This window comes from Urocitellus parryii, chromosome 3 (genome assembly GCF_045843805.1).
Source record: "Urocitellus parryii isolate mUroPar1 chromosome 3, mUroPar1.hap1, whole genome shotgun sequence".
Taxonomy (NCBI): domain Eukaryota; kingdom Metazoa; phylum Chordata; class Mammalia; order Rodentia; family Sciuridae; genus Urocitellus; species Urocitellus parryii.
Window position 1 is genome coordinate 195405712 of NC_135533.1, and position 27826 is coordinate 195433537.

Consider the following 27826-nt stretch of genomic DNA (forward strand, 5'->3'; position numbering starts at 1 on the left):
GCCAGGGTGGATGGGGTCCTTTGGAAAGGTAAGTAGTGGGGAGTCTGTCAGTTGAACTGCATGGTGGAGGGTCTGAGGTCGGGCATTGGAGTTTGGACTTGATGCAGTGGGCAGTGGAGAGCCCTTGTAGGTTCGAGGACATGATCAAAGGAAGTTTAATGAAGAGGTGTGTGCTGGTTGGTGTGACAAGGAGGAGCTAGCTCAGGTACAGGGGAAGTTTTGTGGCTCTTGCTCTGTCTGATCAGAGCAGCAGGGACTCCTCTAACTTGTTGGAAACCTCTAACCTCAACCTCTAACCCTGGATCAAGGAAGGCTATTAATCCTATATATCCCTGTCTTGTGGATGCCACCACCTGGTCCCCACCTGATACAAACTTGGCCAATCAGAAGACCTCTCTGGGATATTTTGACCTTGGGACCAGAGAGGAATGGATCCTATACCCTTTCTGGTGATAAATCTGTGTTACGTGAGCTTTGGAGATCTATCACTGCTAAAAGTCTTGAGGGTCAGAGAGAGCAAATTCTAGCTAGATTCAAGTCCTGTTTTCCACTCACCCTGAGGGCTCAGTTACCCGCTGTCAGTGCCACAATGAGAACAACACTCACAGATTTCTTTTCAACCAAGTTAGTCCGGATTGTAATTTTGCCATTTGTAAGCAAAAAACATCCTGGCATTCAAATTTTGAGCACATTTCTTGAATACACTGTAGGATGGTTTTGTTAGTATTGGGTCCAAATTTTTTTTTTTGCATGTATGAAACAATAACAACAACAAAAAAATCTGTTCTCATTACTGAGTGTCCGATTCAGGAACTCTGGGTTCTCTGCAGAGAGAAGGCTTTGTGGATCCCTTCAGAGAAGGAGGGACGCATCCCCATCACTTGTGAAGTGAGTAAAACTGCTGCTCAGAATGCTCCCCTGCCTACTTCTTTGCGATTCGGATGGGGAGAAACTGTCGTGGACCGAACGACCACAGAAGACAGCCAGATACTTCCTGTACAGGTAGCAGAGGTATCTTCTGAACTTCTCCCCAGCGAATGCATAGATGAGGGGATTGAGGCAACAGTGGCTAAATGCCACCGTCTCAGTCACGTTGAGGGCCAACTTCAGATTCCTCTTCATGTTGCAGCTGGGAAAGAAGTCATAGAGTTTGAGAGTCTCTAGGAAAATCATAATGTTGTAGGGTGTCCAGAAGAGGAAAAACACGATGACCACCAGTAAGATGAGCTTGATGGCTTTAGCTTTCTTTTGGTTCTTGCAGGAAAACAGGGTCTGGAGGATTCTGAAGTAGCAGAAGCTCATGATGAGCAGGGGCAGCAGGAAGCCAAGAAAGTTCACTTCCACGTTGCGGAGCACTGGCCAGATTTCCTGGAGGACCTCGGGGTAGTCACCCAGGCACTCATTTTCTTTTTGCTTTGTGAACATGAACTGGGGTGCTGCTACCAGGATGGCCGCCGCCCAGACGCCCAGGCTGATGGTGACGCCGTGTTGCACAGTCCGGTTGTTCATGGAATTGGCGGCCAGGACAATGGCCAGGTACCTGTCGACGCTGATCACGGTGATAAAAAATATGCCTCCAAAGAAGCCGATGAAGAAGAGGGCGGTGGTGAGTTTGCACACGGCGTTGTGGAAGCCTTGTTCGCTGACCACATAGTGAGTCCAAAAGGGCAGAGTGGCTACGAAGAGCAGATCGCTCAAGGCCAGGTTCAGCAGGTAGATGTCGGTGATGCTCTTGCGCTTCCGGCTGTTGTTGAGGGCCATCACCACCAGCAGATTGCCCACCAGGCCAAAGGCAAAGACAACAGAGTAGAATATGGACAGGAACACGGTCCCAAAGTCCACGATGTCCCCCAAGTAACAGGCTTCAGCAGACTCGTCATACTCAAATTCTTCAGTTGATTCAGGGAAGAAGGTGGGCATGGTGAGGACCTGGATCAGAAGGGAAAACAAAGCGGCAGGGTTAGTCCTCACGGGAACAAATCTGGAATTCTAACTGGTCCGTGGTGGAGGCAGGAAGGAAGAAACAAATGCCAGTCGCTTCCTGCCTTCACACCTGCCATCTTGTTCATCTCCACCACCATCTGGTGGTGAAAGCTGCCACAGAAACCTTTGGCAAGGGAGGCAGCCAGGCCCCCCGACAAGGTCAAAGAGAGGTCCCCAAGAGGACTTGCTCAGCAAGCATTTGGATCTAGGTCTTTGGGGACTTGAGACAGATCTCTTTCATCAATTTTCAAAAGTTTCTCCAAAAGTTGTTGAATTTGACCAGTGTATAGATAGGGGAAGGAGGATCAAGGACAGAGGTGAAGGGCAGGATAAGGAGAGGTGACAGGGGAAGCTTCTTTCCGCCCAACCTTTCCCCAAACAATTTTTCTATGCTCTTTTTTTTATTTCCACCTTCACCAACTTCTGTCCTCTCATTTTTCCTCCATGAAGCTAAGCCTGGAGACAGAGGTCTCAGAGACTCCCCTGTTTGGTTTTGGAGAGCCCTTTCTCCTCCTCTTCCTCTTGGAACCAATAAGTCCTTCTTGTCCTCAGCAGGGAATAGGCAGAGTCGTGCTCTCTCATGAATCACCTGTTTTGTGTTGCCCAGGACTGTCAGCACTCCCACCTATGGGAAACCCCTCAAACCCAAGCAAACTGGGACTCATGGCCCATCCTCCAGCCCCAGCTGAAGAGGAGCACTGTCATGATCCAGGGTTCTGCAGTCACAGAAGGATTGACAGGTGCAAGACCAGAGGAGCTCACGGTTGGACCCGAGAGACTCCTTCTCCTAGTTATTACCAGCCCTGGCCTTCCCCCACTAACCTTATCTCCTGGTTTCTTTTGAGCAAAAATTGAAAAAGAAGACATTTCTGCATAGGTTGGGCAATCAAGCTTGCCCTCTCCCCACTCTTTTCCCATCCAGTACTTGCTGGACATTTACTCCAGAGGCAACAGACAGGCCACCCTCTCCCTTTGCTCCTCTGGCACCTCCTCTTCCTTGTGAGACCACAGGCAGGCTCAGAAACCCCGAGTGTCTCCAAGCAGGCCTCCTGGTTGTCAGCACCTCCTTCTTCATCAAAACTGAAAGCAGAGCTCATGGTTCTCTAACCAAGGGAGTTTCCACACCCTACTGCATCCTGGCCATGATGGTTTCACCCAGGCGGTATCTCCCACAGCCCACCCAGCCGAGGTATTGCTTCTCCCTGCCCTGCCTCTGGCATGTCCTGCATCTCACCCAGTCTCTTCTGCCATGAAATAGGCCAAGGCTGCCAGTCCTGGACCTTCTCAGTCTGTGATGGAGTGTTTGACCCTAGGAAAAAATGTGTGAGTTCCCTGCTTCAGGCTGCAAAGCCCTTTTCTTGGAACAGGGGTCTGGCTGTGACCTTAATTTAAGTTAATAAGCATTAATTGCTGACCTGATCCTGTTTTGAGTTCTACAAGGGCAAGCTTCATCTGTCTAAAGCTGATGATGGGGAAACAGGAACTGGTACTCAGTGTGTGAAGATACTGCTGTGTAAGAGAGGAAACAGTCAAGTCCTCGAAGGTTGTAAGGTAGGGACCCTGGGCTAGACAGTCTCTCTCCCCTTCTGCCCAGTGAAAAGAGATGGCAAAGCTGACTTCAAAAGGTTAAAATCAATAAAAATTGTTCTGCATTTCTTTGTGCCTGTGATCTGTCCATCAGCCCCCAAACTTCGGTGGACTTGAGTTCTCTTGAGGTTGAACCCCAGGTCTGCCCTCTCTGGCTAAGTGAAGGGTGAGCTTGGAATCTCTGGGCCTGATGTTCCTCATCTGCAAGGTTGAGATGCAGTCTCACACTGCCCACAGAGCTGTTCTAAAGAGAGAAACTGTTCTAAGTGTGTCGCATTCAGCAGGAACTTAGTAAATGCTACTTCCTTCCTGCATTAGGTGAGGCTGCAGAGGTTCTTTGAGCGTTTGGACTCACCCAGGTTGCCTGTAGACAATCCCACTCTGGGCATCGTGGGAATTTGGTATTTAAAGGTTCTAAAATTTCCCCCTGAAATAATAATTGAAAAATGGCTTCTTTTTAGATTGTTATTTATTTATCTATTTATTTATTTATTTATTAATCGGTAGATGGACACAATATCTTTATTTTACTTTTTAAATATGGTCCTGACGACCGAACCCAGTGCCTCACACATGCAAGTGTTCTACCACTGAGCCACAACCCCAGCCCTTTTTAAAAATTATTTTAAAGGGGGGGAGGTAAGCCAGTTTTTGCTAAGCTTTTACTAAACTGCTAGGCTTATTGCCAGACATTCCATGTGCATTGTTATCCACTGAATCCTCTCTGCAATTCTGAAAGTCCTGTGTTTAGTTCACTGCACTGGATGGCTCCAGGGCTATTTGAAAACTGGGGCAGGACCCTGCGTGGAGAAGGCAGGGACAGTTAAAACTAAGCAACTATTCCGCTAGCTAAGCGGTAAGGGGTCCCAATCCAGCATCCTACCTTGCTGTGTGACTGGGCTGCCACACACACAAGCACACCTTCTCTAATTTGTTCCAAGACTCCAAATAAGCCAGAGGAGGTCCTGATTGGAGGGGCCCAACATCCATGCAAATATATAAATTGCCTGGGCTTCAACATGCCTGGGCTCCTGGAGGGATTAGCTAGGCCCCACCTCAGCCACAAAGGGGCCTCTTGTCTCAATGGGAAATTCACACAAAGTCTTGAGATAAAGACAGAATTGGGAAGTGGGTCAATACATCCCTGCAGATGGACACAGTTTCAGGAGATGCTGTGGAAGGGATGACCTTGCCCGACTGGTGAACATTTTACTTACTGAGATCCAAATGGCAGATCTGGCTCAGGACAATCCCTGCCATCCTGAGGGTCTGCCCAGCAAGGCCACAGAAACCCTTAGCCACCTTTATCCTGGCTCCTTGATGGATCAGATTCAGGCCCAGCTCCTACAGGAGTTCCTCTGAGCACCGGCACAGTGCTATGCATATAGTAGATGCATGCTAGGCGTACTGTGATTCCTGCTGGGAGCCATGCTACCGAGGGAGGAGCAGGAAGTGTGTTTCTTTTGACAGCCCCTATGTGATTCCAAGGGACTGGAGACCTTAGTGCTCTTCACGTTCACGAGAGACACAGCAAGGTCAAGGCCCCGGCTCATTGCACAACTAGAAGTGGGGGAGTGGGACTGAAGCCCAGGCCACACTCTTCCCGTCCCTTAATGCCTCCCACCCCACACACACTCAAGATGAAGGATGGCCAGGGAAAAAAGATGGGGACACAGTGACTATCAAACAAAGTGGAGTTCTTGGAGGTAAAAAGTCATCAGGGCCACTGTCTCAGCTTCTTCCCCTCTAAAGAGCAACGCTGGGATTTGTGGAGAGCCAAAGAATGCAATGACACCCAATTGCTTGTTGGGGTTTATCCAGAGATATGCTCATACACAAGCTCAAGGAAGTGTGCACTCAGACCCTCACCACAGTGAGCCTTAAATAGACATGAAGAGGAACCACTTCAGTACCCATTGGTAGGGACAGACCACACAAAACCACGATAAATCCAAAGAACAGAACATCAAGCAATTGCTTTAAAAAAAAAAAAAAAAAAAAGCAAAGCCAGGCAGATCTGTGTTCTGTCATGGAACCATCTCTAAGAGACACTGGTAAATGAGGTACCAGGCACACACTGTGCTTCTCTCTGTGGAAATAATGTTGTGGGTATGTCTTGTGTGAGATCTGAATACCTCTGGAGGGTAGACTAGTGGTGGTAACCGTAGTTCATGCTGGAGGGCATGTATGGAGACTAGAAGACGATGGAGGGTGGTGGGGGGATTTTAATTTTTACTGTAAACTTTTGGAATTTTTTTTTTTTTTTTTGGTACTGGGGATTAAACCCAGGGCCTTGCACACGCTAGGCAAGCACTTTACTTCTAAGCTAACATCCCCAGCCCCCAAATCTCAGGATTACTTTACCATGTACACACATTACCTATTTTGGAAGTGATTTTAAATGTTTCTTTTGGAATTTTCAAGATAAAAACAAACAAAAATATGAAGTATAGGAAAAATTAAAGTAAGTAACCTGGTACAAATACCAGGCACATTGTATGTTTAATAAATGGAATTCGACATATAAAAGGATTATCTATACTTTATGGGCAAGTAGGTGTACTCAGAGAGGGTGAATAACTTGCTTAAGGCCATGCAGCTTGTTCATGGCAGGCTTACAGTTTGGGCCCAAATGTGTGTGCCTTCAGCATTTATTTTTTTTTTTTTAACTTTGCATTATACCCTTCCCCATATCCTTCCCTCAAGACTGGGAGATCCCAAAAGAAGAATCACATTTTTTTTTCTTTTTTTTCAGCTCTGTAGATCAGAATTTAGTAAAGAGAGGCCTGATTTAGAACAAATGCTGTATAAATGTTTATGGAAGGATATATAGTTTATCATAGACCTTCATTCCTAACGACCTTGGTGAAGCTGCCCCCTCCCCCACTGTTTTGACAAGGTCACAGTGAGGATAAGTGATGGGCTTTGAAACTCATGAAACCATGAGACCCTTTTTGATGTCATTGGAACTTTTTATTTTCATGCTCCTATTCCTGACAGGAAGCACGAGTATGCTTATTGCTAAACCCAATTAAATTTCAGATGGCTAGAACATAACAGGTAGTCCATGCCTTGAAGGCTGTTCTACTACTTCTCAGCATATCGAGGACAAACTAGAAGGCTGTTCTACTATCTCAGTACATGGAGGACAAAACTGATAATAAAAATATAAGATATAAGAACTAGTGTACCTTGACTAAGAAACAAAGAAACTTTTTGAGAAAGCAGCTCAACCCATTATATGAGAATAAATGTAGGAATTAATTAAAGTAGCTTTACAAGACACAGTTTTAGAATAATGTTAGAAATATTATTTTACTTAGATTCTTAAGTTTAGAATTCTTAAGTTTTTAGCTGTATGGGTCCTTGAGATGCTTTAAGAATAGTTTATAGACTTTAGGATATTTTAAGTAGAAGATTTAAGGGGACTTCTTTAGATGGGGATCTTCGATTAGAAATAAAGTACAGGTGTACTTTAAACTTAAAGGTTAATGATAGGTTGGGAGACTTAGAGTCTGGTCACGTAGTTTGGCATCTGTTAATAAGAAAATAGAACATCTTGGGAAAATCAGAAAAATGCAAATTCGTGATGCATTTTATTAATGATTTTGTACCCCTAATGATTGCTAAGGAAATGTCACATCCTGGGAAAATGTAAATTGATGACGCATTTTTCTATACCCATAATGATTGCAAAGGGAATGTCACATCTTGGGAAAAATATGGAAGTTGTAAAATCAATGACGTATTCTATTAACGATTCTGAATTCACAATGATGAGAAAAATTGTAATAAAAGATGATCCAGAGAAAGCTGCATTAGAGCTCTTTCTCTCTGGAGATTGCTCCAACGGAAAGACTCCTTGTCTCGTTCCTTGGGCCAGCACTACTCAACCTTCAAGACCCCCTGGATCCGTCTGGGACAGGACCCTGGTATTTGGTGCCTGAAACAGGGACCTGTAGGTAAGCCCCCTTGGCTTTAGCCCCTATTCTCAGAGTGGATAGGTCATTACCCGTGGGTTTTGAGAACCCCCTGTTAATAAAGCAGGTGAGAGTGGGTAATTAGGTAAGAGAAAAATGGGTAACACAGAATCTAAGAAGCGAGGATTGTTCATTGATATTGTGAAACATATGCTTACAAAAAAAGGGAATTCAGGTCTCTGCTTCACAACTACAGAGGTTTTTTTCATTTTATTCAGGAAAGTTGCCCTTGGTTCCCTGAAGAAGGGACCTTAGATTTAAAAACTCTGGCAAAGATAGGAGAAGGTGTAAGAGCTTATTATTCTTATCATGGTCCAGAAAATATGCCTGTAGATACTGTAGCGTTATGGCCCTTATTAAGAGAGATGTTAGAATCAGCTCACGAGACTGAAACTTTAAAAACTAAAATTAGTTCCACTGAGCTTTCAGCTCCTACTGAGGAAACTCCTTTAAAACAAAAAGCAAAAGACAATGTTTACGTTATAAACGATGATGACGATAAGAAGCAACTCAGCCCACAAGATGAAGATGATATAGAAAAGGCAACTGCTAAATAGTATAATGAAGAATTCCCTGCCTTTCTAGGCACAGGGCCTTACAAACCTTTTATAAAATCTCCTACCAAAGATAAACTAGGTTCTAAAATAAAAAAATACCCTACCTCCTCCCTCGCAAAATGGAGGATTTAAAGGAGCCAAGAAAGAGGCTGTACAATCTGGAGACTTCGGTTTTACTTTCCCTGTCACTTTTATTGATAGAGACGAGGAACCGTATCTGCCTCAGTGGGAACCCCTGCCTTGAAAAACTTTAAAAGAATTAAAACAATCTGTTCATGATTATGGGCCAGCTTCTCCTTATTCTTTACAATTAGTAGATACCATTGCCAGTAGATGGATGACCCCATATGACTGGTTTGCTACTGTAAAATCTTGTCTCCCAGGAGGGACATTCTTGTTATGGAAAACAGACTATAAAGACAGAGCTAAAGAGCGCTCTCGATATAATAAATCTGTAAACAGTGAAGTCACTCTTGATATGTTATTGGGAGAAAATGATTGGGCTCTGCCAAGTGATCAGTTATACTTGCCTCTTCCTGCTTTAGTCCAGTGTTCAGATTTAGCAGTTATTGCTTGGAGATAGTTAGAAAATACGGAAATTAAAGCGTCTGGCTTAAGTACCATAAAACAGAAACCTGAAGAACCTTTTGAAGCATTTTTATCCCGATTAAAATATTTGGTAGAAAAAATTACAACTAATAATGAAGCTGCACAAATTATAATTAAACAATTGGCTTTCGAGAATGCAAACTCTGCATGTCAGACTCTTCTGAGACCTATTAGAAGGACAGGAAGTTTATCTGACTTCATTAAGGTCTGTGCTGACATGTCACCCTCGTATTTACAAGGTGTAGCCCTAGCAGCAGCATTACAGGGACCAACAAATCCTCAGTTTCTTAAAGGGCTTCGAAACAGAGGGCAAAGTAAAGGAAATCGGGGTTGTTTTTCTTGTGGGCAGATGGGTCATTTTAGTAAAGTTTGCCCTAATAGAAATTTTCTTTCTTTTTTTTTTTTTTGTTCCTGAGATTTATTTATTTATTTATTTTTTTATTGGTTGTTCACAACATTACAAAGCTCATGACATATCATATTTCATACATTAGATTGAAGTGGGTTATGAACTCCTAATTTTACCCCAAATGCAGATTGCAGAATCACGTCGGTTACACATCCACAATTTTACATAATGCCCAATTAGTAATTGTTGTATTCTGCTACTTTTCCTATCCCCTACTATCCCCCCTCCCCTCCCCTCCCATCTTCTCTCTCTACCCCATCTACTGTAATTCATTTCTCTCCTTGTTAATTTTCCCATTCCCCTCACAACCTCTTATATGTAATATTGTATAGCAATGAGGGTCTCCCTTCATTTCCATGCAATTTCCCTTTTCTCTCCCTTTCCCTCCCATCTCATGTCTCTGTTTAATGTTAATCTTTTCTTCCTGCTCTTCCTCCCTGCTCTGTTCATAGTTGCTCTCATTATATCAAAGAAGACATTTGGTATTTGTTTTTTAGGGATTGACTAGCTTCACTAAGCATAATCTGCTCTAGTGCCATCCATTTCCCTGCAAATTCTACGATTTTGTCATTTTTTATTGCTGCATAGTACTCCATTGTGTATAGATGCCACATTTTTTTTATCCATTCATCTATTGAAGGGCATCTGGGTTGGTTCCACAGTCTAGCTATTGTGAATTGTGCTGCTATGAACATCGATGTGGCAGCATCCCTGTAGCATGCTCTTTTAAGGTCTTCAGGGAATAGTCCGAGAAGGGCAATAGCAGGGTCAAATGGTGGTTCCATTCCCAGCTTTCCCAGGAATCTCCAAACTGCTTTCCAAATTGGCCGCACCAATTTGCAGTCCCACCAGCAATGTACAAGAGTACCCTTTTCTCCACATCCTCGCCAGCACTTGTTGTTGTTTGACTTCATAGTGGCTGCCAATCTTACTGGAGTGAGATGGTATCTTAGGGTGGTTTTGATTTGCATTTCTCTGACTGCTAGAGATGGTGAGCATTTTTTCATGTACTTGTTGATTGATTGTATATCCTCCTCTGAGAAGTGTCTGTTCAGGTCCTTGGCCCATTTGTTGATTGGGTTATTTGCTATCTTATTGTCTAATTTTTTGAGTTCTTTGTATACTCTGGATATTAGGGCTCTATCTGAAGTGTGAGGAGTAAAAATTTGTTCCCAGGATGTAGGCTCCCTATTTACCTCTCTTATTGTTTCTCTTGCTGAGAAAAAACTTTTTAGTTTAAGTAAGTCCCATTTGTTGATTCTTGTTATTAACTCTTGTGCTCTGGGTGTCCTATTAAGGAATTTGGAGCCTGACCCCACAATATGTAAATCATAGCCAACTTTTTCTTCTATCAGGCAAAGAGTCTCTGATTTGATATCAAGCTCCTTGATCCATTTTGAGTTAACTTTTGTGCATGGCGAGAGAAAGGGATTCAGTTTCATTTTGTTGCATATGGATTTCCAGTTTTCCCAACACCATTTGTTGAAGATGCTATCCTTCCTCCATTGCATGCTTTTAGCCCCTTTATCGAATATAAGATAGTTGTAACTTTGTGGATTAGTCTCTGTGTCCTCTATTCTATACCATTGGTCCACCCGCCTGTTTTGGTACCAGTACCATGCTGTTTTGGTCACTATTGCTCTGTAATATAGTTTGAAATCTGGTATCGCTATACCGCCTGATTCACACTTCCTGCTTAGAATTGCTTTTGCTATTCTGGGTCTTTTTTTTTCCATATGAATTTCATGATTGCTTTATCTATTTCTTCAAGAAATGCCTTTGGGATTTTGATTGGCATTGCATTGCAAATTTTCAAACTAGAGAAATCGCACTTCCCAATCAGATGTCTAGACCCCAAACCCCGTGCCCGCGTTGTAATAAGGGATTCCACTGGGCAAAGGAGTGCCGCTCTAAATTTCATAAAAATGGGACACCTTTAGAAGGTGGCCCAATGCCAACTGTTTCTCAAAATTCCCCAGTTAATTCTAATAATTTACAGATAACTCCCAACCTACCACTGGGAAACTGGTAATAGGGCCAGCCTCGGGCCCTTCCAATAATAGAGGCCATCACCAATCCTTTTCAACAGGATATACTATAAGGGCTTTTTTGAGAGCCACTCTGGATTCAGCAGGGTTAGATTTGGCATCTTCAGAATCAGTAGTTATTCCTTTAGATTCTCCTGTTTTAGCTATACCTACTAAAATATATGGGCCTCTACCTAAAGGGACTCTTGGCCTTATTATAGGAAGCTGCTCTACTTCTTTACAAGGGATTAAGGTTATTCCTGGAGTTATTGATTCTGATTATACTGGAGAGATCAAGATTTTAGTAGAGACTTCATCTCAGAAAACTTTGATTATTCATAAAGAGCAAAGGATTGCTCAGGTCTTGTTACTTCCCTATTTATCAATAGGAAATCGAGCTATTTCAGAAGATCAAAGACAAACTAGAGGTTTTGGTTCTAGTGATATGGCATTTTGGGTTCAAAAATTTCAAAACTCTCGTGGTATAAAAAAACTAGAGATTCAAGGAAAAACAAGTGGAGGTTTCTTGGTCACAGGAGCAGATGTTACTTGTATAACAGGAAAAGACTGGCCCTCAACCTGGCCTACAACCGTGACTCCCTCAGTACTTGGGGGACTTGGAACTGCTACTAATATAGCAAAAAGCACTCAAATACTTAAATGGGCTGATAATAAGAATTCAGGAACTTTTCAGCCATATGTGATTTCTTCTCTTCCTTTTACTCTATGGGGTCAAGATATAATGTTTAAAGTGGGAGTGTGTCTCTGTACTGCTCTTATAGAAGAGGCTCAACAGGATTTTTAATTGGGGCCATTGTTGAAACAGCAGATAAAATGATTTGGAAAAATGATGAGCCTGTATGGGTAGAACAATGGTCCTTAACAATAGAAAAATTACAGGCTGCAGATTTGTTCAAACAAATTCAAACCACTTGAATTAAAACACACAGAGCCAACCAATAGTCCATAGAATACTCCTATATTCATTATTAAAAAGAAATCAGGTAAATGGAGATTATTACAAGATCTAAGAGCTATAAATGCTACAGTGGAAGAAGATATGGGTTCCCTACAACTAGAACTCCCTTCTCCACTAGCTGTCCCTAAAGGATTTCATGTTATGGTAATAGACTTACAAGACTGCTTTTTTAGTATTCCATTACATCCTGATGATTGTAAAAGGTTTGCTTTTAGCCTTCCCTCTGTCAATTTGCAACAACCATTCCAACGATTTCAGTGGAAGGTATTGCCTCAAGGTACGAAAAATAGCCCTACTCTCTGTCATAAATATGTTGCATTGGCAGTACAACCAACAAGAGATAAATATAAAGATGCCTATATTATCCATCATATGGATGACATATTAATTGCTCATGAAAACGTCCAATTGCTTCATCATATTTTATTGAGGTTGACACAATCTTTACAAAATTTTGGTCTAATAATTGCCCCAGATAAAATTCAGCAATCCCCTCCTTTTAATTATTTGGGTAGAATTATAAGTACTCAAGCTATTTCCCATCAAAGTTTAAAATTATGGATTGATCATTTACAGACTTTAAATGATTTTCAAAATCTTTTGGGAGATAGTAATTGGATTTGTCCTTTTCTGAAACTCACTACTGCAGAACTTAAATCATCATTTGATATTTTGAGAGGAGACTCAAACCCACGTTCTCCTCGTGTTTTGACAGAAGGGGCTGAACTGGCCTTATGCAAGGTAGAAGAAGCGATTAATAGACAACAATTGCAAAGAGTTGATTATCCTCAGATTTGGGGTTTTCTTATTTTACCTACTCCTCATATACCCACGGGAGTTTTGTGTCAGTCAGGTCCTTTAGGATGGATGCATATGCCAGTTACCTCTAAGAAGGTTATCTGCTCATATCCTATTGTGGTTGCATTTTTAATAATAATGGGAAGGCATACAAGTAGAGAATTATTTGGGAAAGAAATGTATAATTTGGTGGTTCCTTACTCTAGAGATCAACTAAATATGCTTATGGAACATTCTGAAGACTAGCAAATAGCCCTACAGGGATATTATGGTCACATTAAATTTCATCCGCCATCTCATCCTTTGTTATACCTGGTTAAGAACCACCCTATCATTTTTTCAAAATTGTTCTCTTCTGAGCCCTTATCTCAACTGCAGCCTTAGTTTTCACTGATGGTTCCTCAAATGGTCAAGCATCTTTAGTTATTAATGATAAAACTTATGTTCAACAGACAGAGGAAACCTCTGCTCAGTGGGCAGAAATGGTAACGGTAATTATGGCTTTTACCCAGTTAAAAGATCAAATGTTTAATTTGTATACTAATTCTCAGCATATTGTGAATTTTTTTTCCTCATCTAGAAACAGCTTCTCTTCCTCAGCACAAGACTACAATTTTTCATTATCTTAATTCTTTACAAAAGTTGATCCTAGAAGGACAACATCCTTATTTTATAGGACATATTCGAGGACATTCTAACTTGCCAGGAGAACTGTTACAAGGTAATGCTTTGACAAATTCATTAACTAAACCCCAAATTCTTACTCCTCAAGAAACTACAGCTGGTCATGCTTTACATCATCAAAATCCCTCTGCCCTTTGACAGCAATTTCATATCCTAGGGAATCAGCTAGAACTATTGTTAGAAATTGTCAAACCTGCCCAACATTATTCCCAACTCTATCCATGGGGGTTAATCCTCAGGGTTAAGACCTAATGATTTATGGCAAATGGATGTTACTCGTATTCCTTCATTTGGAAAATTGGATAACGTTCATGTCATTGTTGATACCTTTTCCCGTGTGATTATTGCCTCAGAAAGAACTGGGAAGCATATAAAGATGTGGTTCAACATCTACTTATTTGTTTCTCATATTTGGGGATGCCTATCCACTGAAAACAGATAATGCACCAGCTTATACTTCAAATGCTTTTAAAAATTTTTGTGACATGTTCAAAAATCTCTCATTTTATGGGAATTCCCTATAACCCTCAAGGACAAGCTCTAGTTGAGAGAGCTCATCAAACACTAAAGGCTCCAATTACTAAACTTCAAGAAGGAGAATATGAATATAGTTCTCCTCATCATGTTCTACAACATGCCTTGTTTGTGATTAAATCGCCTTAATTGTGACTATAAAGTCACAATAACTCCCACGCTAAGTCATTGGGAAAGTGAAAAAAAATCAGCAAAACTCTTAGTGAAATGGAAAGGTCTCTTGACGGGTAAATGGAAAGGACCTGATGTATTATTAACTTGGGGGCAAGGGTATGCTTGTGTCTTCCCACAGGACGCGGATTCTCCTGTTTGGATTCCTGGTCGACTGATTCGACCCAATGTCCAGCCTTCGGAACAGGAAGCAGAAGAGATCGTGCCCTCCGGATCTCCAATACTTCCCACAATTGACCATGGTGCCCGAGGAGGATCTGACAACTACTTTGACTCTATCCTTTTCTCAGTTGAACTTCAACAGTTCTCAACCCTCACCTAGACAAGCATCTTCTACAAGACTCGCAAAACCACCGACTTGGGGACAGATAAAACAACAGACTTATCAAGCTCAAGTACTTATTTCTTCTTAGTCAAATTCCTATACGCCAGAAAATGTGTATATTGCTATGTTAGCCATTCTTGCCTGTCAAGTAGCAAATGTATCTTCTGAATATTTTGGGGCATATTATCCTGACCCACCTATGTACCTGGGGTAAAGAAAATATTAGGGTATTTACCAATGATACTGATCTCTTGGGCGGTGAATCTAATTCTTTTACTAATCCTATATCAACATATAATTTCAGTTTTAAGGGTCACAGCCATTTACCTCCTCTTTGTTTTAGTTTATATAGTGTTACTGAAACTGCAGTCTGTTTACAACTTCATTACAGAACTTTTTTAAAACAAATTCCCCAAATGAGGAAAGAAGTGTGAAGGATCTTTGAGTACTTTCTATTTTAGCTTTAGGTTTTCTTGATTTTAAAGATCTTTTACCCTCAGAAAGGCCTCCTCCTCCTATGATCCAAGACTGTTTAAAAGCTGAGTCCCATCTTGATTATTCATGGGTAGGGGTAGATAGACAATTTAGATTTCCATCTTGGCATAAATGTATGTTTACTGAAACATACATTCTTTCCAAAATTCTTCCAAAAAATTCTTCCTTGCCAATGTATGATTTTTCTATTTCTAAACCTGACTATGATCATCGTAGATTTTTGTCATCAAAAATTCCTCAAGGACCAACTGCTATGAGGTCTGCAGTGGAGCCTATGAATAGATGGTACTCAGCCGGATGGGTCACTCCTCTGTATTTTACTAAAATCAATAACATTATCAGGTCTATACAGAACTTTATAAGTTATTGGCTTCTTTAGGCATAATACATATCTATAGATGTATAGCATCTATAGATATGTATATGAGTATACATATCTCATTTTGTTACGGTTTGTGTGGGATCCCCCAATGCAATATTATTTAGAGACCAAGGAATTTTACAGATCTCAAAATTAGAAGATGAAACTTATGATGTTGTTTGTGAAGGCTTTACATTAACAAATTGTATTGATCCTAGTATATCAGCACCCAATCATATATTAATTGTACATCAACCTTCTTATGTTGCCTGTTAAATTAGATTCTCCTTGGTATGATGATCCTGGGTTACGAGTATCAGATTTAGTTAATCAAGCTCTAATTAGACCTAAATATTTTGTAGCTGCCTTAATTTTAGGAATCTCAGCATTAATTGGTATAATAGGGTCCATAGTTGCTTCCACGACCGCACTAGTTAAAGAAGTTCATACTGCTCATCCTGTAAATGAGTTGTCACAAAATATTTCTACTGCACTTATGATCCAAGAACATATAGATAGAAAGTTAGAAGCAAGAGTTAATGCTTTAGAAGAGGCTGTCCTTTATATTGGCAATCAAATTCAAAACATAAAAACTCGAATGACAACTAGATATCATTCTCAGTTTAAATGGATTTGTGTTACTCCCCCACACATACAACTATTCTGAAGAAACATGGTTTCAAATACAATGTCATTTATGAGGATTACGGAGAGATACTAATTTAACCCTAGGTATAGAGGAATGACAAGTGGTGAAGGCGATCCCCCACTCACTGTCTTGACAGGGTCACAGTGAGGATGAATGCTGGCAAAGCCACGCTGGTTGGTGGGTAACCGAAACCATGAGACCCTTTTTTATGTAATTGGGACTTTGCATTTTCATGCTTATGTTTCTGAGAGGAGGCATGAGTATGTTAAATGCCAAACAAATTAAATTTCGGATGGCGGGGGATGTGGCTCAAGCGGTAGCGCGCTCGCCTGGCATGCGTGCGGCCCGGGTTCGATCCTCAGCACCACATAACAACAAAGATGTTGTGTCCGCCGAGAACTAAAAAATAAATATTAAAAAATTAATGAATAAATAAATTTCAGATGGCTAGAACATAACAGGTAGTTCATGCCTTGAAGGCTCTTCTACTACTTCTCAGCATATTGAGGACAAAATAGAAGGCTGTTCTACTATCTCAGTACATGGAGGACAAAACTGATAATGAACAACATTCATTCCCCGAAAGGTCATGAGAACTTTAGGCACCACGTTGATTATATCAACTAAGAACTCAAGCCCGTATCTCCGGCCTCTTAGAAAGCCTAATTAGTATGCTTATTGCACAAAGCTCACCATATGTAGTTTTATTTGATTAAGGGAAAGTTATGTTATACACTTAGGAAACTTAAGGCAAATAAAGATACATTCCCTCCCTTTTCTATAAATCCTCTTTTACCTCAAATAGGGACTTTTGATGAGCATAGTTAATATTGGCAGTAAGTGGACTGATATTCAGAACTTGCCTTTCAGTGAGGGAGATTACAAAAATATAACTAGTGTACCTAGACTAAGAAACAAAGAAACTCTTTGAGAAAGCAGCTCAACCCATTTTATGAGAATAAATATAGGAATTAATTAAAGTAGCATTATAAGACACAGTTTTAGAATAATGTTAGAAATATTATTTTATTTAGTTTCTTAAGTTTAGAATTCTTAAGTTTGTAGTTGTATGGGTCCTTAAGATGCTTTAAGAATGGTTTATAGACTTTAGGATATTTTAAGTAGAAGATTTAAGGGGACTTCTTTAGATGGGGCTCTTCGATTAGAAATAAACTTTAAACTTAAAGGTTAATGATAGGTTGGGAGACTTAGAGTCTGGTTATGTAGTTTGGTATCTGTTAATAAGAAAATAGTACATCTTGGGAAAATCTGAAAAATGCAAATTAGTGACGCTTTTATTAATGATTTTGTACCCCTCGTGATTGCTAAGGAAATGTCACATTCTGGGAAAATGTAAATTGATGACTCATTTTTCTATACCCATAATGATTGCAAAGGGAATGTCACATATATATTCTATTAATGATTCTGAATCCATAATGATGAGAAAAATTGTAATAAAAGATGACCCAGAGAAAGCTGCATTATAGCTCTCTCTCTCTGGAGATTGCTCCAACGGAACGACTCCTTGTCTCAATCCTTGCGCTGTTGCCATTCATCCTTCAGGACCCCCTGGATCCCGCTGGGGCAAGACCAGGGCAGGACCAGGGCAGGACCTAATGGTGACAGCATCTCCTGTTCCTGGCGGAGCTTACAGGGCACACAGTTGTCTTTTATGGTCACAGGCCAGGGGCCCTTGAATCCAGAGAGCTCTATGGGTACCTGCTTTGTTGAATGAATGAATGAATGGGTAAGTGATTGGAAGACCTAGTGAAGCAAGATAAGAGATCCACCAACCTCTCATTGTGGAGCCCCAAGAGAGGAACACAGGCCCCAAAGCACAGCACAATCTGAAGGTGGTGTGGGGAACACAGCTTCCTCAACACCCTCCTCTTGTGTGTGCTGCTGGGCATACCTGCTTCTTAAACAACTTCAGCTCTCTCCAGGTAAGTATTGAGAAATGGTGCTGCCTTGGTGGCATGTGTCAGAGGTGACACAGGGTTTTATCTGCCTAGAAAGGCAGAGTAGTCTTTGTGCTGGAGCCAGATCCAACCCAGTCTCAGGCTGGGAATGGAGCTCAGAGGTAGAGCACTTGCCTAGCTTGTACAAGGCCCTGGGTTTAATGCAAAAGCAGGGAGGGCCCAGCAAGGGTCCTGTTTACACCAGAAACTCAAAGTCTGGGAAGACAGCCCCTCTGCTGAACGGTCCCTGAACTTGATAACTTTAGCAAGGTCGCTCTTTAGGAACAGTGGTCCTGAGCTGTGTGGACCTTCTATTTCTGGATCCTCTGAGATGTTCACGGTTTGGGAGATGAACTTAAAGAGAGGGTATCGGCAGCAGGTGGCAGTGTGGCCAGCCCTTGGGGTGGCCCTCAAGGGAGGCCTGCCCAGACAGTGGCTTTCCTTTGTCTCTCAGGACACTAGAACTGGAATGTAAGGATCCAACAGGATGAGCCTTTGCAGCATCTTCTCAGCTAGGTTTCATACCCACAAGTGCTGCAAGCAGCAGGCAAGCACAGGGCACAGGCAAGGCGCCCCCACCTGAGGCTGTGCACGACAGCTCAGGGCAGCAGCCAGCAAGAACGAAAAGCGCGTCTGTTCCCTAGCCAAGCCGAGACAACTTCTGCACAACTTCTGCTCTCTAAAATCCCCTGCTCTTGTGAATTGTGCTGCCATAAACATTGATGTGACTATGTCCCTGACACCCGTGTTTATTGCAGCACAATTCACTATAGCTCAACTGTGGAACCAACCTAGATGAGCGGATAACAAAGTGGTGTGTATATACACAATGGAATACTACTCAGCAATTTTAAAAGAGAATAAAAATCATGGCATTTGTAAATAATTGGATGGAGCTGGAGAATATAATGCTCAGTGAAGTTAGCTAATCCCAAACCAAATACTGAATGTTTTCTCTGATATAAGGAGGGTGATTCATAGTGGGGTTGGGAGGGGGAGTATGTGGGGAATAGAGGAACTATAAGGAGGGGAAGGGAGGGGGGGCGGGGGGGGTAGGAAAGACAGTGAAATAAGATGGACATCATTACCCTAATTCCACGTATGAAGACACGAATAATGTGACTCTACTTTGTGTGCAACCAGAGATATGAAAAATTGTGCTCTTTATGTGTAATATGAACTGTCATGCATTCTGCTGTCATGTATAACAAATTAGAATAAAAAAAAAATCCTGCTCTACTCTGCTGCTCGTCCCCTCACTTCCTCTGGTCACTTCCTTTTCTCAGGCCTGCTCATTTATTTTTTGACTTTTCTTATGGGTGGGTGGAGGTCATCGTCACCCCTCGTTCCTCCTGAGCTTCCTGTTTCCACACTTGCCTTCTCGTTTAAGTGGCCTCTGTCCATTTTCTCCTTCTCTCTGACATGCTTTTTGTGTTGCTCACCCCCCCACCCCCTGCCCCCCGACCCTCTTTTGGTCGTACATTCTGCTTACCATTGTCCAAATCCAGGGTATCTTCTGTTATCTATCTATCTATCTATCTATCTATCTATCTATCTATCTATCTATCTATTTTTACCCTTCCTGGTCCCTGTTTAGTAAAACTTTATGTGAAGGCTGGGTTTGAGCTCCAGCCTAGAGCCAAGGAAATTGTGAGGCTTAATTTTTTTTTTCCCCCTTTGGACCAACTGAAGTCAGAGAGTTGCTCTATCCAAACGTACTGCATGGGATGCCCTGGTTCTTTCAGTGTTCCAGAACTGCATGTTAACCCCAGAAAACCTCAGTTAAGAAGGAGCACATGTTGCCATGCCAGGAGCCTGCCAAGATCATGCTTCATATGCACCATCTCACTGAATTCTGTCTACAATCCTCCATGAGAAATGATTGTCCTCACAAATGGACCGACAGAGGTTCTCAGAGATTTGGTTAACTCTCCTACAATGCCAGACAGCCCGGATTTCAATCCCAAATGCACCTCTGCACAAACCTCTGTGTTTCCTGCATTGCATGATGCTTTTCTGCTTGGAGGGGAAGTCTGCAGAATATCGCAGGCCACTTCCCTAGAACTAAGACTCAGAAATAGTAGACACAAGTCCTCTGAAAGAAGCTGGTCCATGATACAACCCTGCAGTGCTTAGGTTTCTCCTTTCTAGATTCAAAGCCCAGCAGCTTGACTCTCAGGGAATGGCAAGTGGAAAATGGGCAGGGCGGGATATTACTTGTGCCTCTGGCCACCACTAGGTGGTATTCACATCAGACCCCTCAGAATCTAGCTTTTATCAGCAGAGGTGAAGAAATTGGGATCATTTTCTCTGGAGAAGAAAAGGATGAAGGGTGAAGGATCAGCCTATTTCCTACCTTCGGATATCTCATGGTGCTTATTTATTTATTTATGACAGTGGAATGCATTACAATTCTTATTACACATATAGAGCACAATTTTTCATATCTCTAGTTGTATACAAAGTATATTCACACCAATTCATGTCTTCATACCTGTACTTTGGATAATAATGATCATCACATTCCACCATCATTAATAACCCCATGCCCCCTCCCACCCTTCTGCCCTATCTAGAGTTCGTCTATTCCTCCCATGCTCCCCTCTCCAGAGCCACAACCTTCCTAGGCGGCCTGTGCACTTTATGCCTGAATTCTGGGAGACCCTGGGCAGGTTGCTCTAGCTCTGCCTCAGTTTCCTGATGTGTTAAATGAAATCATGGGCCAGATCACCTCCAGAGGTCTTGTCAGCTCTGACACACTCAATTTTTCAACAAAAATTCAACACAAGGAATCAACCTGAAAGACAAATGTAAGTTCTAGGTCAGTGAAAGCATGTGTCTGCTGCCATCAGCCTGCCCAGGGTGTGTGACATGCTTGGGTCACAGCCTAGGAGTGTTCAGATGAAGTTCTAGTCGGAAGCAGAGCCAGATCTGTTGATTTCCAGCCCCCACCCCTCAAGAAAAGTTCTTGAGCTTAACCTTGCATTAAAAAGGAATATTCTTAGCCTGTCACCACATCTATAGTCCCGGCTGCTGTGCAATCTGGTTTTACCAGATTTGGATGGTTTTCCCGTATAGGGTGCTGCTATTTTTACACCACGCACCCCCTCAGAATACAGAGAAAGCTGAGGCCGATGGTGGATGGAGGGGGCTTCAAGTCCATGTTAGGGAACTATAAGGAAAAAATTTTACAATTTGTACCCTATCCCCTGTGCAAGTAAATTGAGTGACTGTCTATCCCCAAAGAACTGTGAACTTCATGGTGTTGTCCAACCACCGTGGTTTTATGCAGCACAAATGAACACACCCAAACCAAAAAGTACCAACAAGAGAAACCACACGTGAGGTACCCTGGACCCACACTGGGTTTGTGAGTTGCCCCTATCCAAAGCTTGCCATTGCTTGGGGTTTGACACTCTTTCCTCTTCAAAATACTTTATATTGCTTGGGGTTTGACACTCTTTCCTCTTCAAAGTACTTTATGGTATTTATTTATTTCTGTCAAAATGAACTGTAAAATTTTGAAAGAAAATACTTGATAAAAAATTTTTAAAAAATCAAGACAGAGACAGACTTGTTAGTTATTTAATTATTAATTAAACCAATATTTATTGAGCATCCTTACCCTTTGGTAGTATAAGAGCAAATAAATATTAAAAACAAAGAGATTAGTTTTTCCTTGCTGAATATCCTGGAAGAGATTCTCTTTGCTTCTTTTTTTCCCCCTTAGGGCATTTACTTTAGAAAAATTGTAATTGTAAGTATTTCTTCCTCGCTTTGAACGTGTATCTGTCCTTTCTTGAAGCTCGGTAGGCTTTTTTGTCTGCTTCACGACTGGGACTAGGCCTTTCTCGAGGACCTGCACATCATCTCTTTGAGATGTAAGAAGCAAAGGGCCTGACTTCAGGGCCCTGCTCCAAGATGCAAACCAACTTTGTCACCAAGGAAAGAGAAGGATGCTGCTCTCCTGGAAGGAGCCAGTCAGCTAACTCAATGGCCACCCTGACTCCCAGGTAAGGTTGGGCTGAAGTCTGCATGAGAGATGGTGCTGTCAAGGCTTCTCCCTTGGTGACTAGCTGTTCTTTTTTTTTTTTTTATTTTTAATATTTATTTTTTAGTTCTCGGCAGACACAACATCTTTGTTGGTATGTGGTACTGGGGATTGAACCCTGGCCGCACGCACTCCAGGCGAGCGCGCTACCAGTTGAGCCACATCCCCAGCCCGACTAGCTGTTCTTTATCTGAGAAACATGGGCAATAATGGGGTGTGCCTGCTGGCTATAGAAGAGGATAAGATTTTTATTCTGTCTTGCAATCTCTCAGTGGATCACCTGTGATGTGGATCACATGCTAATTTTCTGTGTGATAAATTCTGAATATAAATGTTTAAGATAGAGTTCTCGTAAATGCTTGTTATTGTGTAGCAATGAAACATATCCAGGGGTTGGTCTCTACATGTGTCCCCATTAGGACTGGAGATCACGATGAAGGGTCACAAAAATGTTGCCATTTAGGCTGAGACTTAAAGGTGGGAGAAGCCTTAGGAGTGACAAAGAGGGAGCTGGCAATGAATGGAGGTGGGCTTTGAAGTCAAAGGCTCAGAGGAGCTAGCCCAGGGTGGTTTCTTGGGCAGAGAGAAGGAAGTGAGGCTGGGTTGGGCTCACATGTCCTGGGAACATTCTGAAAAGCCCAGTTTAGCCTGAGTGGAGGCTCAGGTAAGGATGCAGAGAGCCAAGGTGGGAAGCAGAAGAGGGGTGAAAGAGGAGCTGCAAACTTGACCCTAGGAAGCTAAGGAAAAAATATTAAAGACTTTGAAACAGTCCCACACAAGAGATTGCTAGATGTCCTCTCTCACTCACAGTTTGGTGATATCACCTTCTTTCATTGTCTGAGCTAATTTGTAATGCTGTAAGTAATAGAAAACTGATGGGAGTTATGATCGACAGATGCAAGGCAAGCACCCATTTCTTGTTCATAGACATAAAAATTGTGTGTGATGGAGATGCACTGGGAAGTGCCCCATGGAACTGTACCAATTTTGCATTTATCTGTAAGTTCATCTCAGCCTCTCTGGAAGCATCCCATCCCATCCCATTGCTGTGGCTGTCATCTGTTCATTCTCACAGCTGTATAGGAATGCACTGGGTGAATGTTCCACAGTTTATTGTTATTTCTATTGTTGATGCACGTGAGTGTGACTTTCTGTTTGGATCCAGTTTGGACATTATTGCCATGCACATTTCTTATAACATGGATGCATTTGAAAAACCCAATGATGAAAATAGTAATAAATGCTGGAGAGGATATGGAGAAAAAGGAACACGTTTCTACTGTTGGTGGGATTGTAAATTAGTACAATCAGTTTAGGGGTTTCAAAAGACAAGGCATGGAACCACCACATGACCAGTTTGTCCTAGAGAATTAAAATCATCTGACTACAGTGATACATGCATATGCATATTTATAATAGGAGCACCATTTACAAAAGCCAAATACGGAACCAGCCCAGGTGTCCATCAATGGATGAATGGATAAAAAAAAATATGGTATGTATACACACTGGAGATTTATTCAGCCATAAAGAAAAATTAAATTGTGTCATTTGCAGGAAAACGGATGGAAGTTGAGAACATTGTGTTAAATGGAGATAAGTCAAACTCAGAAAGTCAGGGGTCCTTTATTTTCTCTGATACGTGTAAGCTAAAGAAGAAAAAGGAAAAGAAAGTGGGTGGGTGGGTGGATGGGGGGCGGAATCTCATGAAAATTGAAGGGAGATCAGGATCAGTAGAGGAAAGGAACCAGCAGGAGGGAGGAGGGAAGAGAAAAGGGAAATATTAGGGAATGATATTAGTCAAATTATATTGTTATAGTCTGTGTATGAGCGGATACGTAAAAATAAGCCCCACCATTATGTACAACTGTAATATACCAATTGAAAAATGGAAAAAATAAAACATTTTAAATATTAAAAAAAAATCCAGCACAATGTTGAGTCAAAGAAACCAAACCGAGAAATAGACCTCTGCATGAGCCCACACATGAAGATCAAAACCAGACAACGCTAAACCATGTTGTTTGGGAGCACAGAGGTAGATTGGGTGAAGCGACTAGGAAAAGCAAGAAAACAATTGCCCTAAAGTCAGGGTTGTGGTTATTTGTGTGGCTGGAGGGGGGGTTGTGGTTAGGCGGGGGCGTGAGGAAGACTTTTGGGAGCAGGCCAGGTTCTTTACATTGGCCTGGGTGGTGGTTACATGGCAGATGGGTTTTAATAAGTTGTTAACCTGAGTACTGTTCTTTCAGGGTGTTATATTCCACAATAAACATCAATTTAAGGAAAAGGATAAAGGTAGTCTCAAAAGATATTTAAGGAGATGTAATGGAGATTTTTTTTTTTTTCTTGACCCAGACTTACAACTCCAAATAGTTGAACTTTGGTCAAATAATAAGATGAGGTTGTTGAAGCACCCACTGTGGCCAGAGGCCGCAAAAATTCCACTGCAGGGCTGGGGATGTGGCTCAAGCCGTAGCGTGCTCGCCTGGCATGCGTGCAGCCGGGTTCGATCCTCAGTACCACATACCAACAAAGATGTTGTGTCCGCCGAGAACTAAAAAATAAATATTAAAAATTCTCTCTCTCTTTAAAAAAAAAAAATTCCACTGCACATCCCTTCTGATGTATTCCGAGTCCTTGAAGAGGAAAGGCAGGACCAAGGTTCAGGTGGCAATCTCAGTCTCCTTAGGCTCTTCCGGGCAGATTGAGTGACAGGAGACAGCCTGCTGCTTGGAACTCCCAGAGTGCCCCCTGGGAATCAAAACAATTCCTCAGAAGAGCCAGCTGAGACTTGGACTTCATCATCCTGCTTCAAATGCCTGGGAGCTGCTGAGGGGCATTGTGAGCTGCTTCCCCCATTAGCTCATCTGCTACCAAGAGTTGAATCTGGGCTCAGGACTCCAGGGCAGAGGGTGGGCTGGGGAGGGGTAGGTTGATGCCCTGAGGCTCAGAAATGATGCTAGGGTCTCTGGTTTGGGAGGACCCTACCTGACATAGCTGCCCTTCCACATTGGACTGGGGTGGGGAAGGGCTGCCTCCCGGAGTGGGTAGAGAAGAGAACAGAAGTTGGTTCTGAATTGAGTCAGCTCTGACACATTCTCTCCTCTCCTGACCCTGCATCTCTGGATCTCTTACAATCTCCCTTGAAAGTAGTCTGTGTTCATACTGGGTGTGGTGGCACTCGCCTATATCTCAGTGGCTCAGGAGGCTGAGGCAGGAGGATCACGAGTTCAAAGCCAGCCAACCGCAAAGCCCTAAGCAACTCAGTGAGACCCTGTCTCTAAATAAAATACAAAATAGGGCTGGGGGATGTGGCTCAGTGGTCTAGTGCCCCTGAGTTCAAGCCCCAGTACACCCTGCCCCCCCCAAAAAAAAAGAAAGTAGTGGGTGTTCTCAAGATACCCAAGCTTTGTAAGCCTCAGTTTTCCCATGATAGTAACATATATTTTATTTTTGAACATGAAACATGGGCCAAGCAGTGTGCTGGGACTTTATATGCCATGCTCCTCATCATCACAAAAGGTCAACACCTATTGATTCCTGGCTTCAAGGACTCATGGACAATGTCCTCTGTGACAGTAGCAAGTGGACCTAGCAAGGCCAAGTTATGGGCACCGTTTCTAAGGGCAGAGGGGCCGGGACTTCTCTCCAAAGCCAAGCAGTGTCTGCAGCCCACTCTGTGAAATGGGGACAATTGAGGGGAGGGTTGGAGGTAGATTGTAAGGAGACAAATGTGCGGTTGACAGAGTAATCGCTCCTTCCCAGGGGACGACGGTAAGTACCAGGACAGTCTGAGAGCCAAGAGGGGTCAAATTGAATTTGGACTGAGACATTTCCTGCTCTGATCTCTTGGTGAAAATAAAGCCAAGTGAAGAAGGTGAAAGGGAAGAATCGACCCTGGCCTTCTTTAGGCCATTTCTGCCTTCCAGAGTTCCAAAGTCCTAGTCACTGCCCCCTCCCTTGACCCAGAGTGGCCCCCAAGGCTCAGCAGCCCGTGTGCCCTTCCCATCTGCCTCCTCCCTGGAAGCCTAGGCCCCGTGGATGACCCGTGCAGGGAAGTTTTCTTGACTGTTTTCACATGGTTTGCTATTCTTTACTTCTGATTTAATTTCTTTTCGCCTCAAGTATTCTCTATCTAGTATTTAAATCAATAACAATAAGAACTTTTTTTTTTTGAGTTAGGAGGAAGAATCTTAAATTCCCTCATCCTTCTCTGGACTCAGATGTAAATTCTGTGAGGTTATGATTGACAGATGCAAGACAAGCACCCAGAAAAAGATAGCCACAGCTGGTCCTCAGCTGTGGCCTCTGAGAAAGAGCGGCTGTGGTCAAGCAGGGACATATTTCCTCTGTTGCTTTCATACTTTCTTTGCAAAGATCACATTTTCCAATGGCACAAAACCTTTCTGAGCCCAAGTGTTCTCACAGTGGGTTATAGAAGCACATATCAAAATTGAACAGTAAATTTGTGTCAGAGGTCTATTAATTAAAAGCATTTTAATTAAAATGCAATATATGATCATTATAAAAAATTGCAGATGGTGCCAGACTCGGTGGCGCACACTTGTAAATCCCAGTGGCTTGGGAGGCTGAGGCAGGAGGATCATCAGTTCAAAGCCAGCCTCAACAACTTATCAAGACTCTGTCTCAAAATAAAAAATAAAATGGGCTGGGGAGTGTTGCTCAGTGGTTAAGCACCCCTGGGTTTGATCTCTGGTACAAAGGTGGGGGGGATTGTAGATGGTGCAAAAAATGTTTGGGAAAAAAATCCATAGAACTATCCATAATTCTACTCTCTAGAATCAAGCACAATTATCTTTCAGTTTTTTTACATTTAATCTTTATATGTTTCTATTAAATACATTTATATTTATTGTAAATATTCAGATGTCATTTAAAAATACTCTTTAGCATTAAAAATTCACACATATACAAAAGCAGAGAGAACCTCCTGGCACCCATTACCCGGTTTCAACAATTAACAACTCATGGTTAATATTTTTCAAATATTTTTTTTTAGTTGTAGATGGTCACAATTCCTTTATTTTATTTATTTATTTTTATATGGTTCTGTATCGAACCCAGTGCCTCACATGTGCGAGGCAAGCGCTCTGCCACTGAGCCACAACCCCAGCCTCATGGATAATAGTTTCTCTGTTTCCCACTTCATAGCACCACTGTATTATTGAATTTTACCCATAAAACTTACATGTGGGTCTCTAAAGGATATGAGCTCTTTTAAAAAGCTAGTACTATATCTTCTCTTTAAAAAAAAATCGCAGTAAGACCTCATTATCATCCAGATTCAATTTCGTATCTGCTTTTTTCCATTAAAGTCAGACCACAAGTTTTTCTCCATATCCCTAAAATGTAATTGTTAACGCTTCTAATTGTGTCCCACTATGTTATGTGTATTGTAGAGGATCTAGCCCACCCCACCCCCCGCCCACAAACACTCCCCCTCTCCACTTTTCCACTCCATTGAACATATTTAGACTGCAACATCCTCGGGAAAAGGCTGGCTCATGAGCACACCAGCCTCACACATCTACTCTGATCTCTTCCCTTGGGCCCCGCCCACCCCAACCCGCCCACTGAGGTGCACTTACCTTGACCCACTGGGAAAGAGAACCTCGGGATGTGCCAGTCAACTGCCCTGTCCTATG

The 27826-nt window shown here is 42.3% G+C and overlaps 1 protein-coding gene across 1 annotated transcript; it reads right to left on the reverse strand.

The window, feature by feature from the left end:
* Positions 1 to 303: 303 nt before the first annotated feature.
* Cx3cr1 (C-X3-C motif chemokine receptor 1) lies at positions 304 to 27826 on the reverse strand. Its single transcript, XM_026401609.2, has 2 exons — positions 27770 to 27826; positions 304 to 1929 (listed from the first exon to the last, which is right to left on the reverse strand). Exon 2 carries the CDS (start codon positions 1918 to 1920, stop codon positions 853 to 855), a length of 1068 nt encoding a protein of 355 aa, XP_026257394.1. The 5' UTR covers positions 1921 to 1929; positions 27770 to 27826; the 3' UTR covers positions 304 to 852.

Excerpts from the sequence above, each read along its gene's own strand:
- Cx3cr1 (XM_026401609.2), bottom strand. The coding sequence starts at position 1,920 with ATGCCCACCTTCTTCCCTGAATCAACTGAAGAATTTGAGTATGACGAG.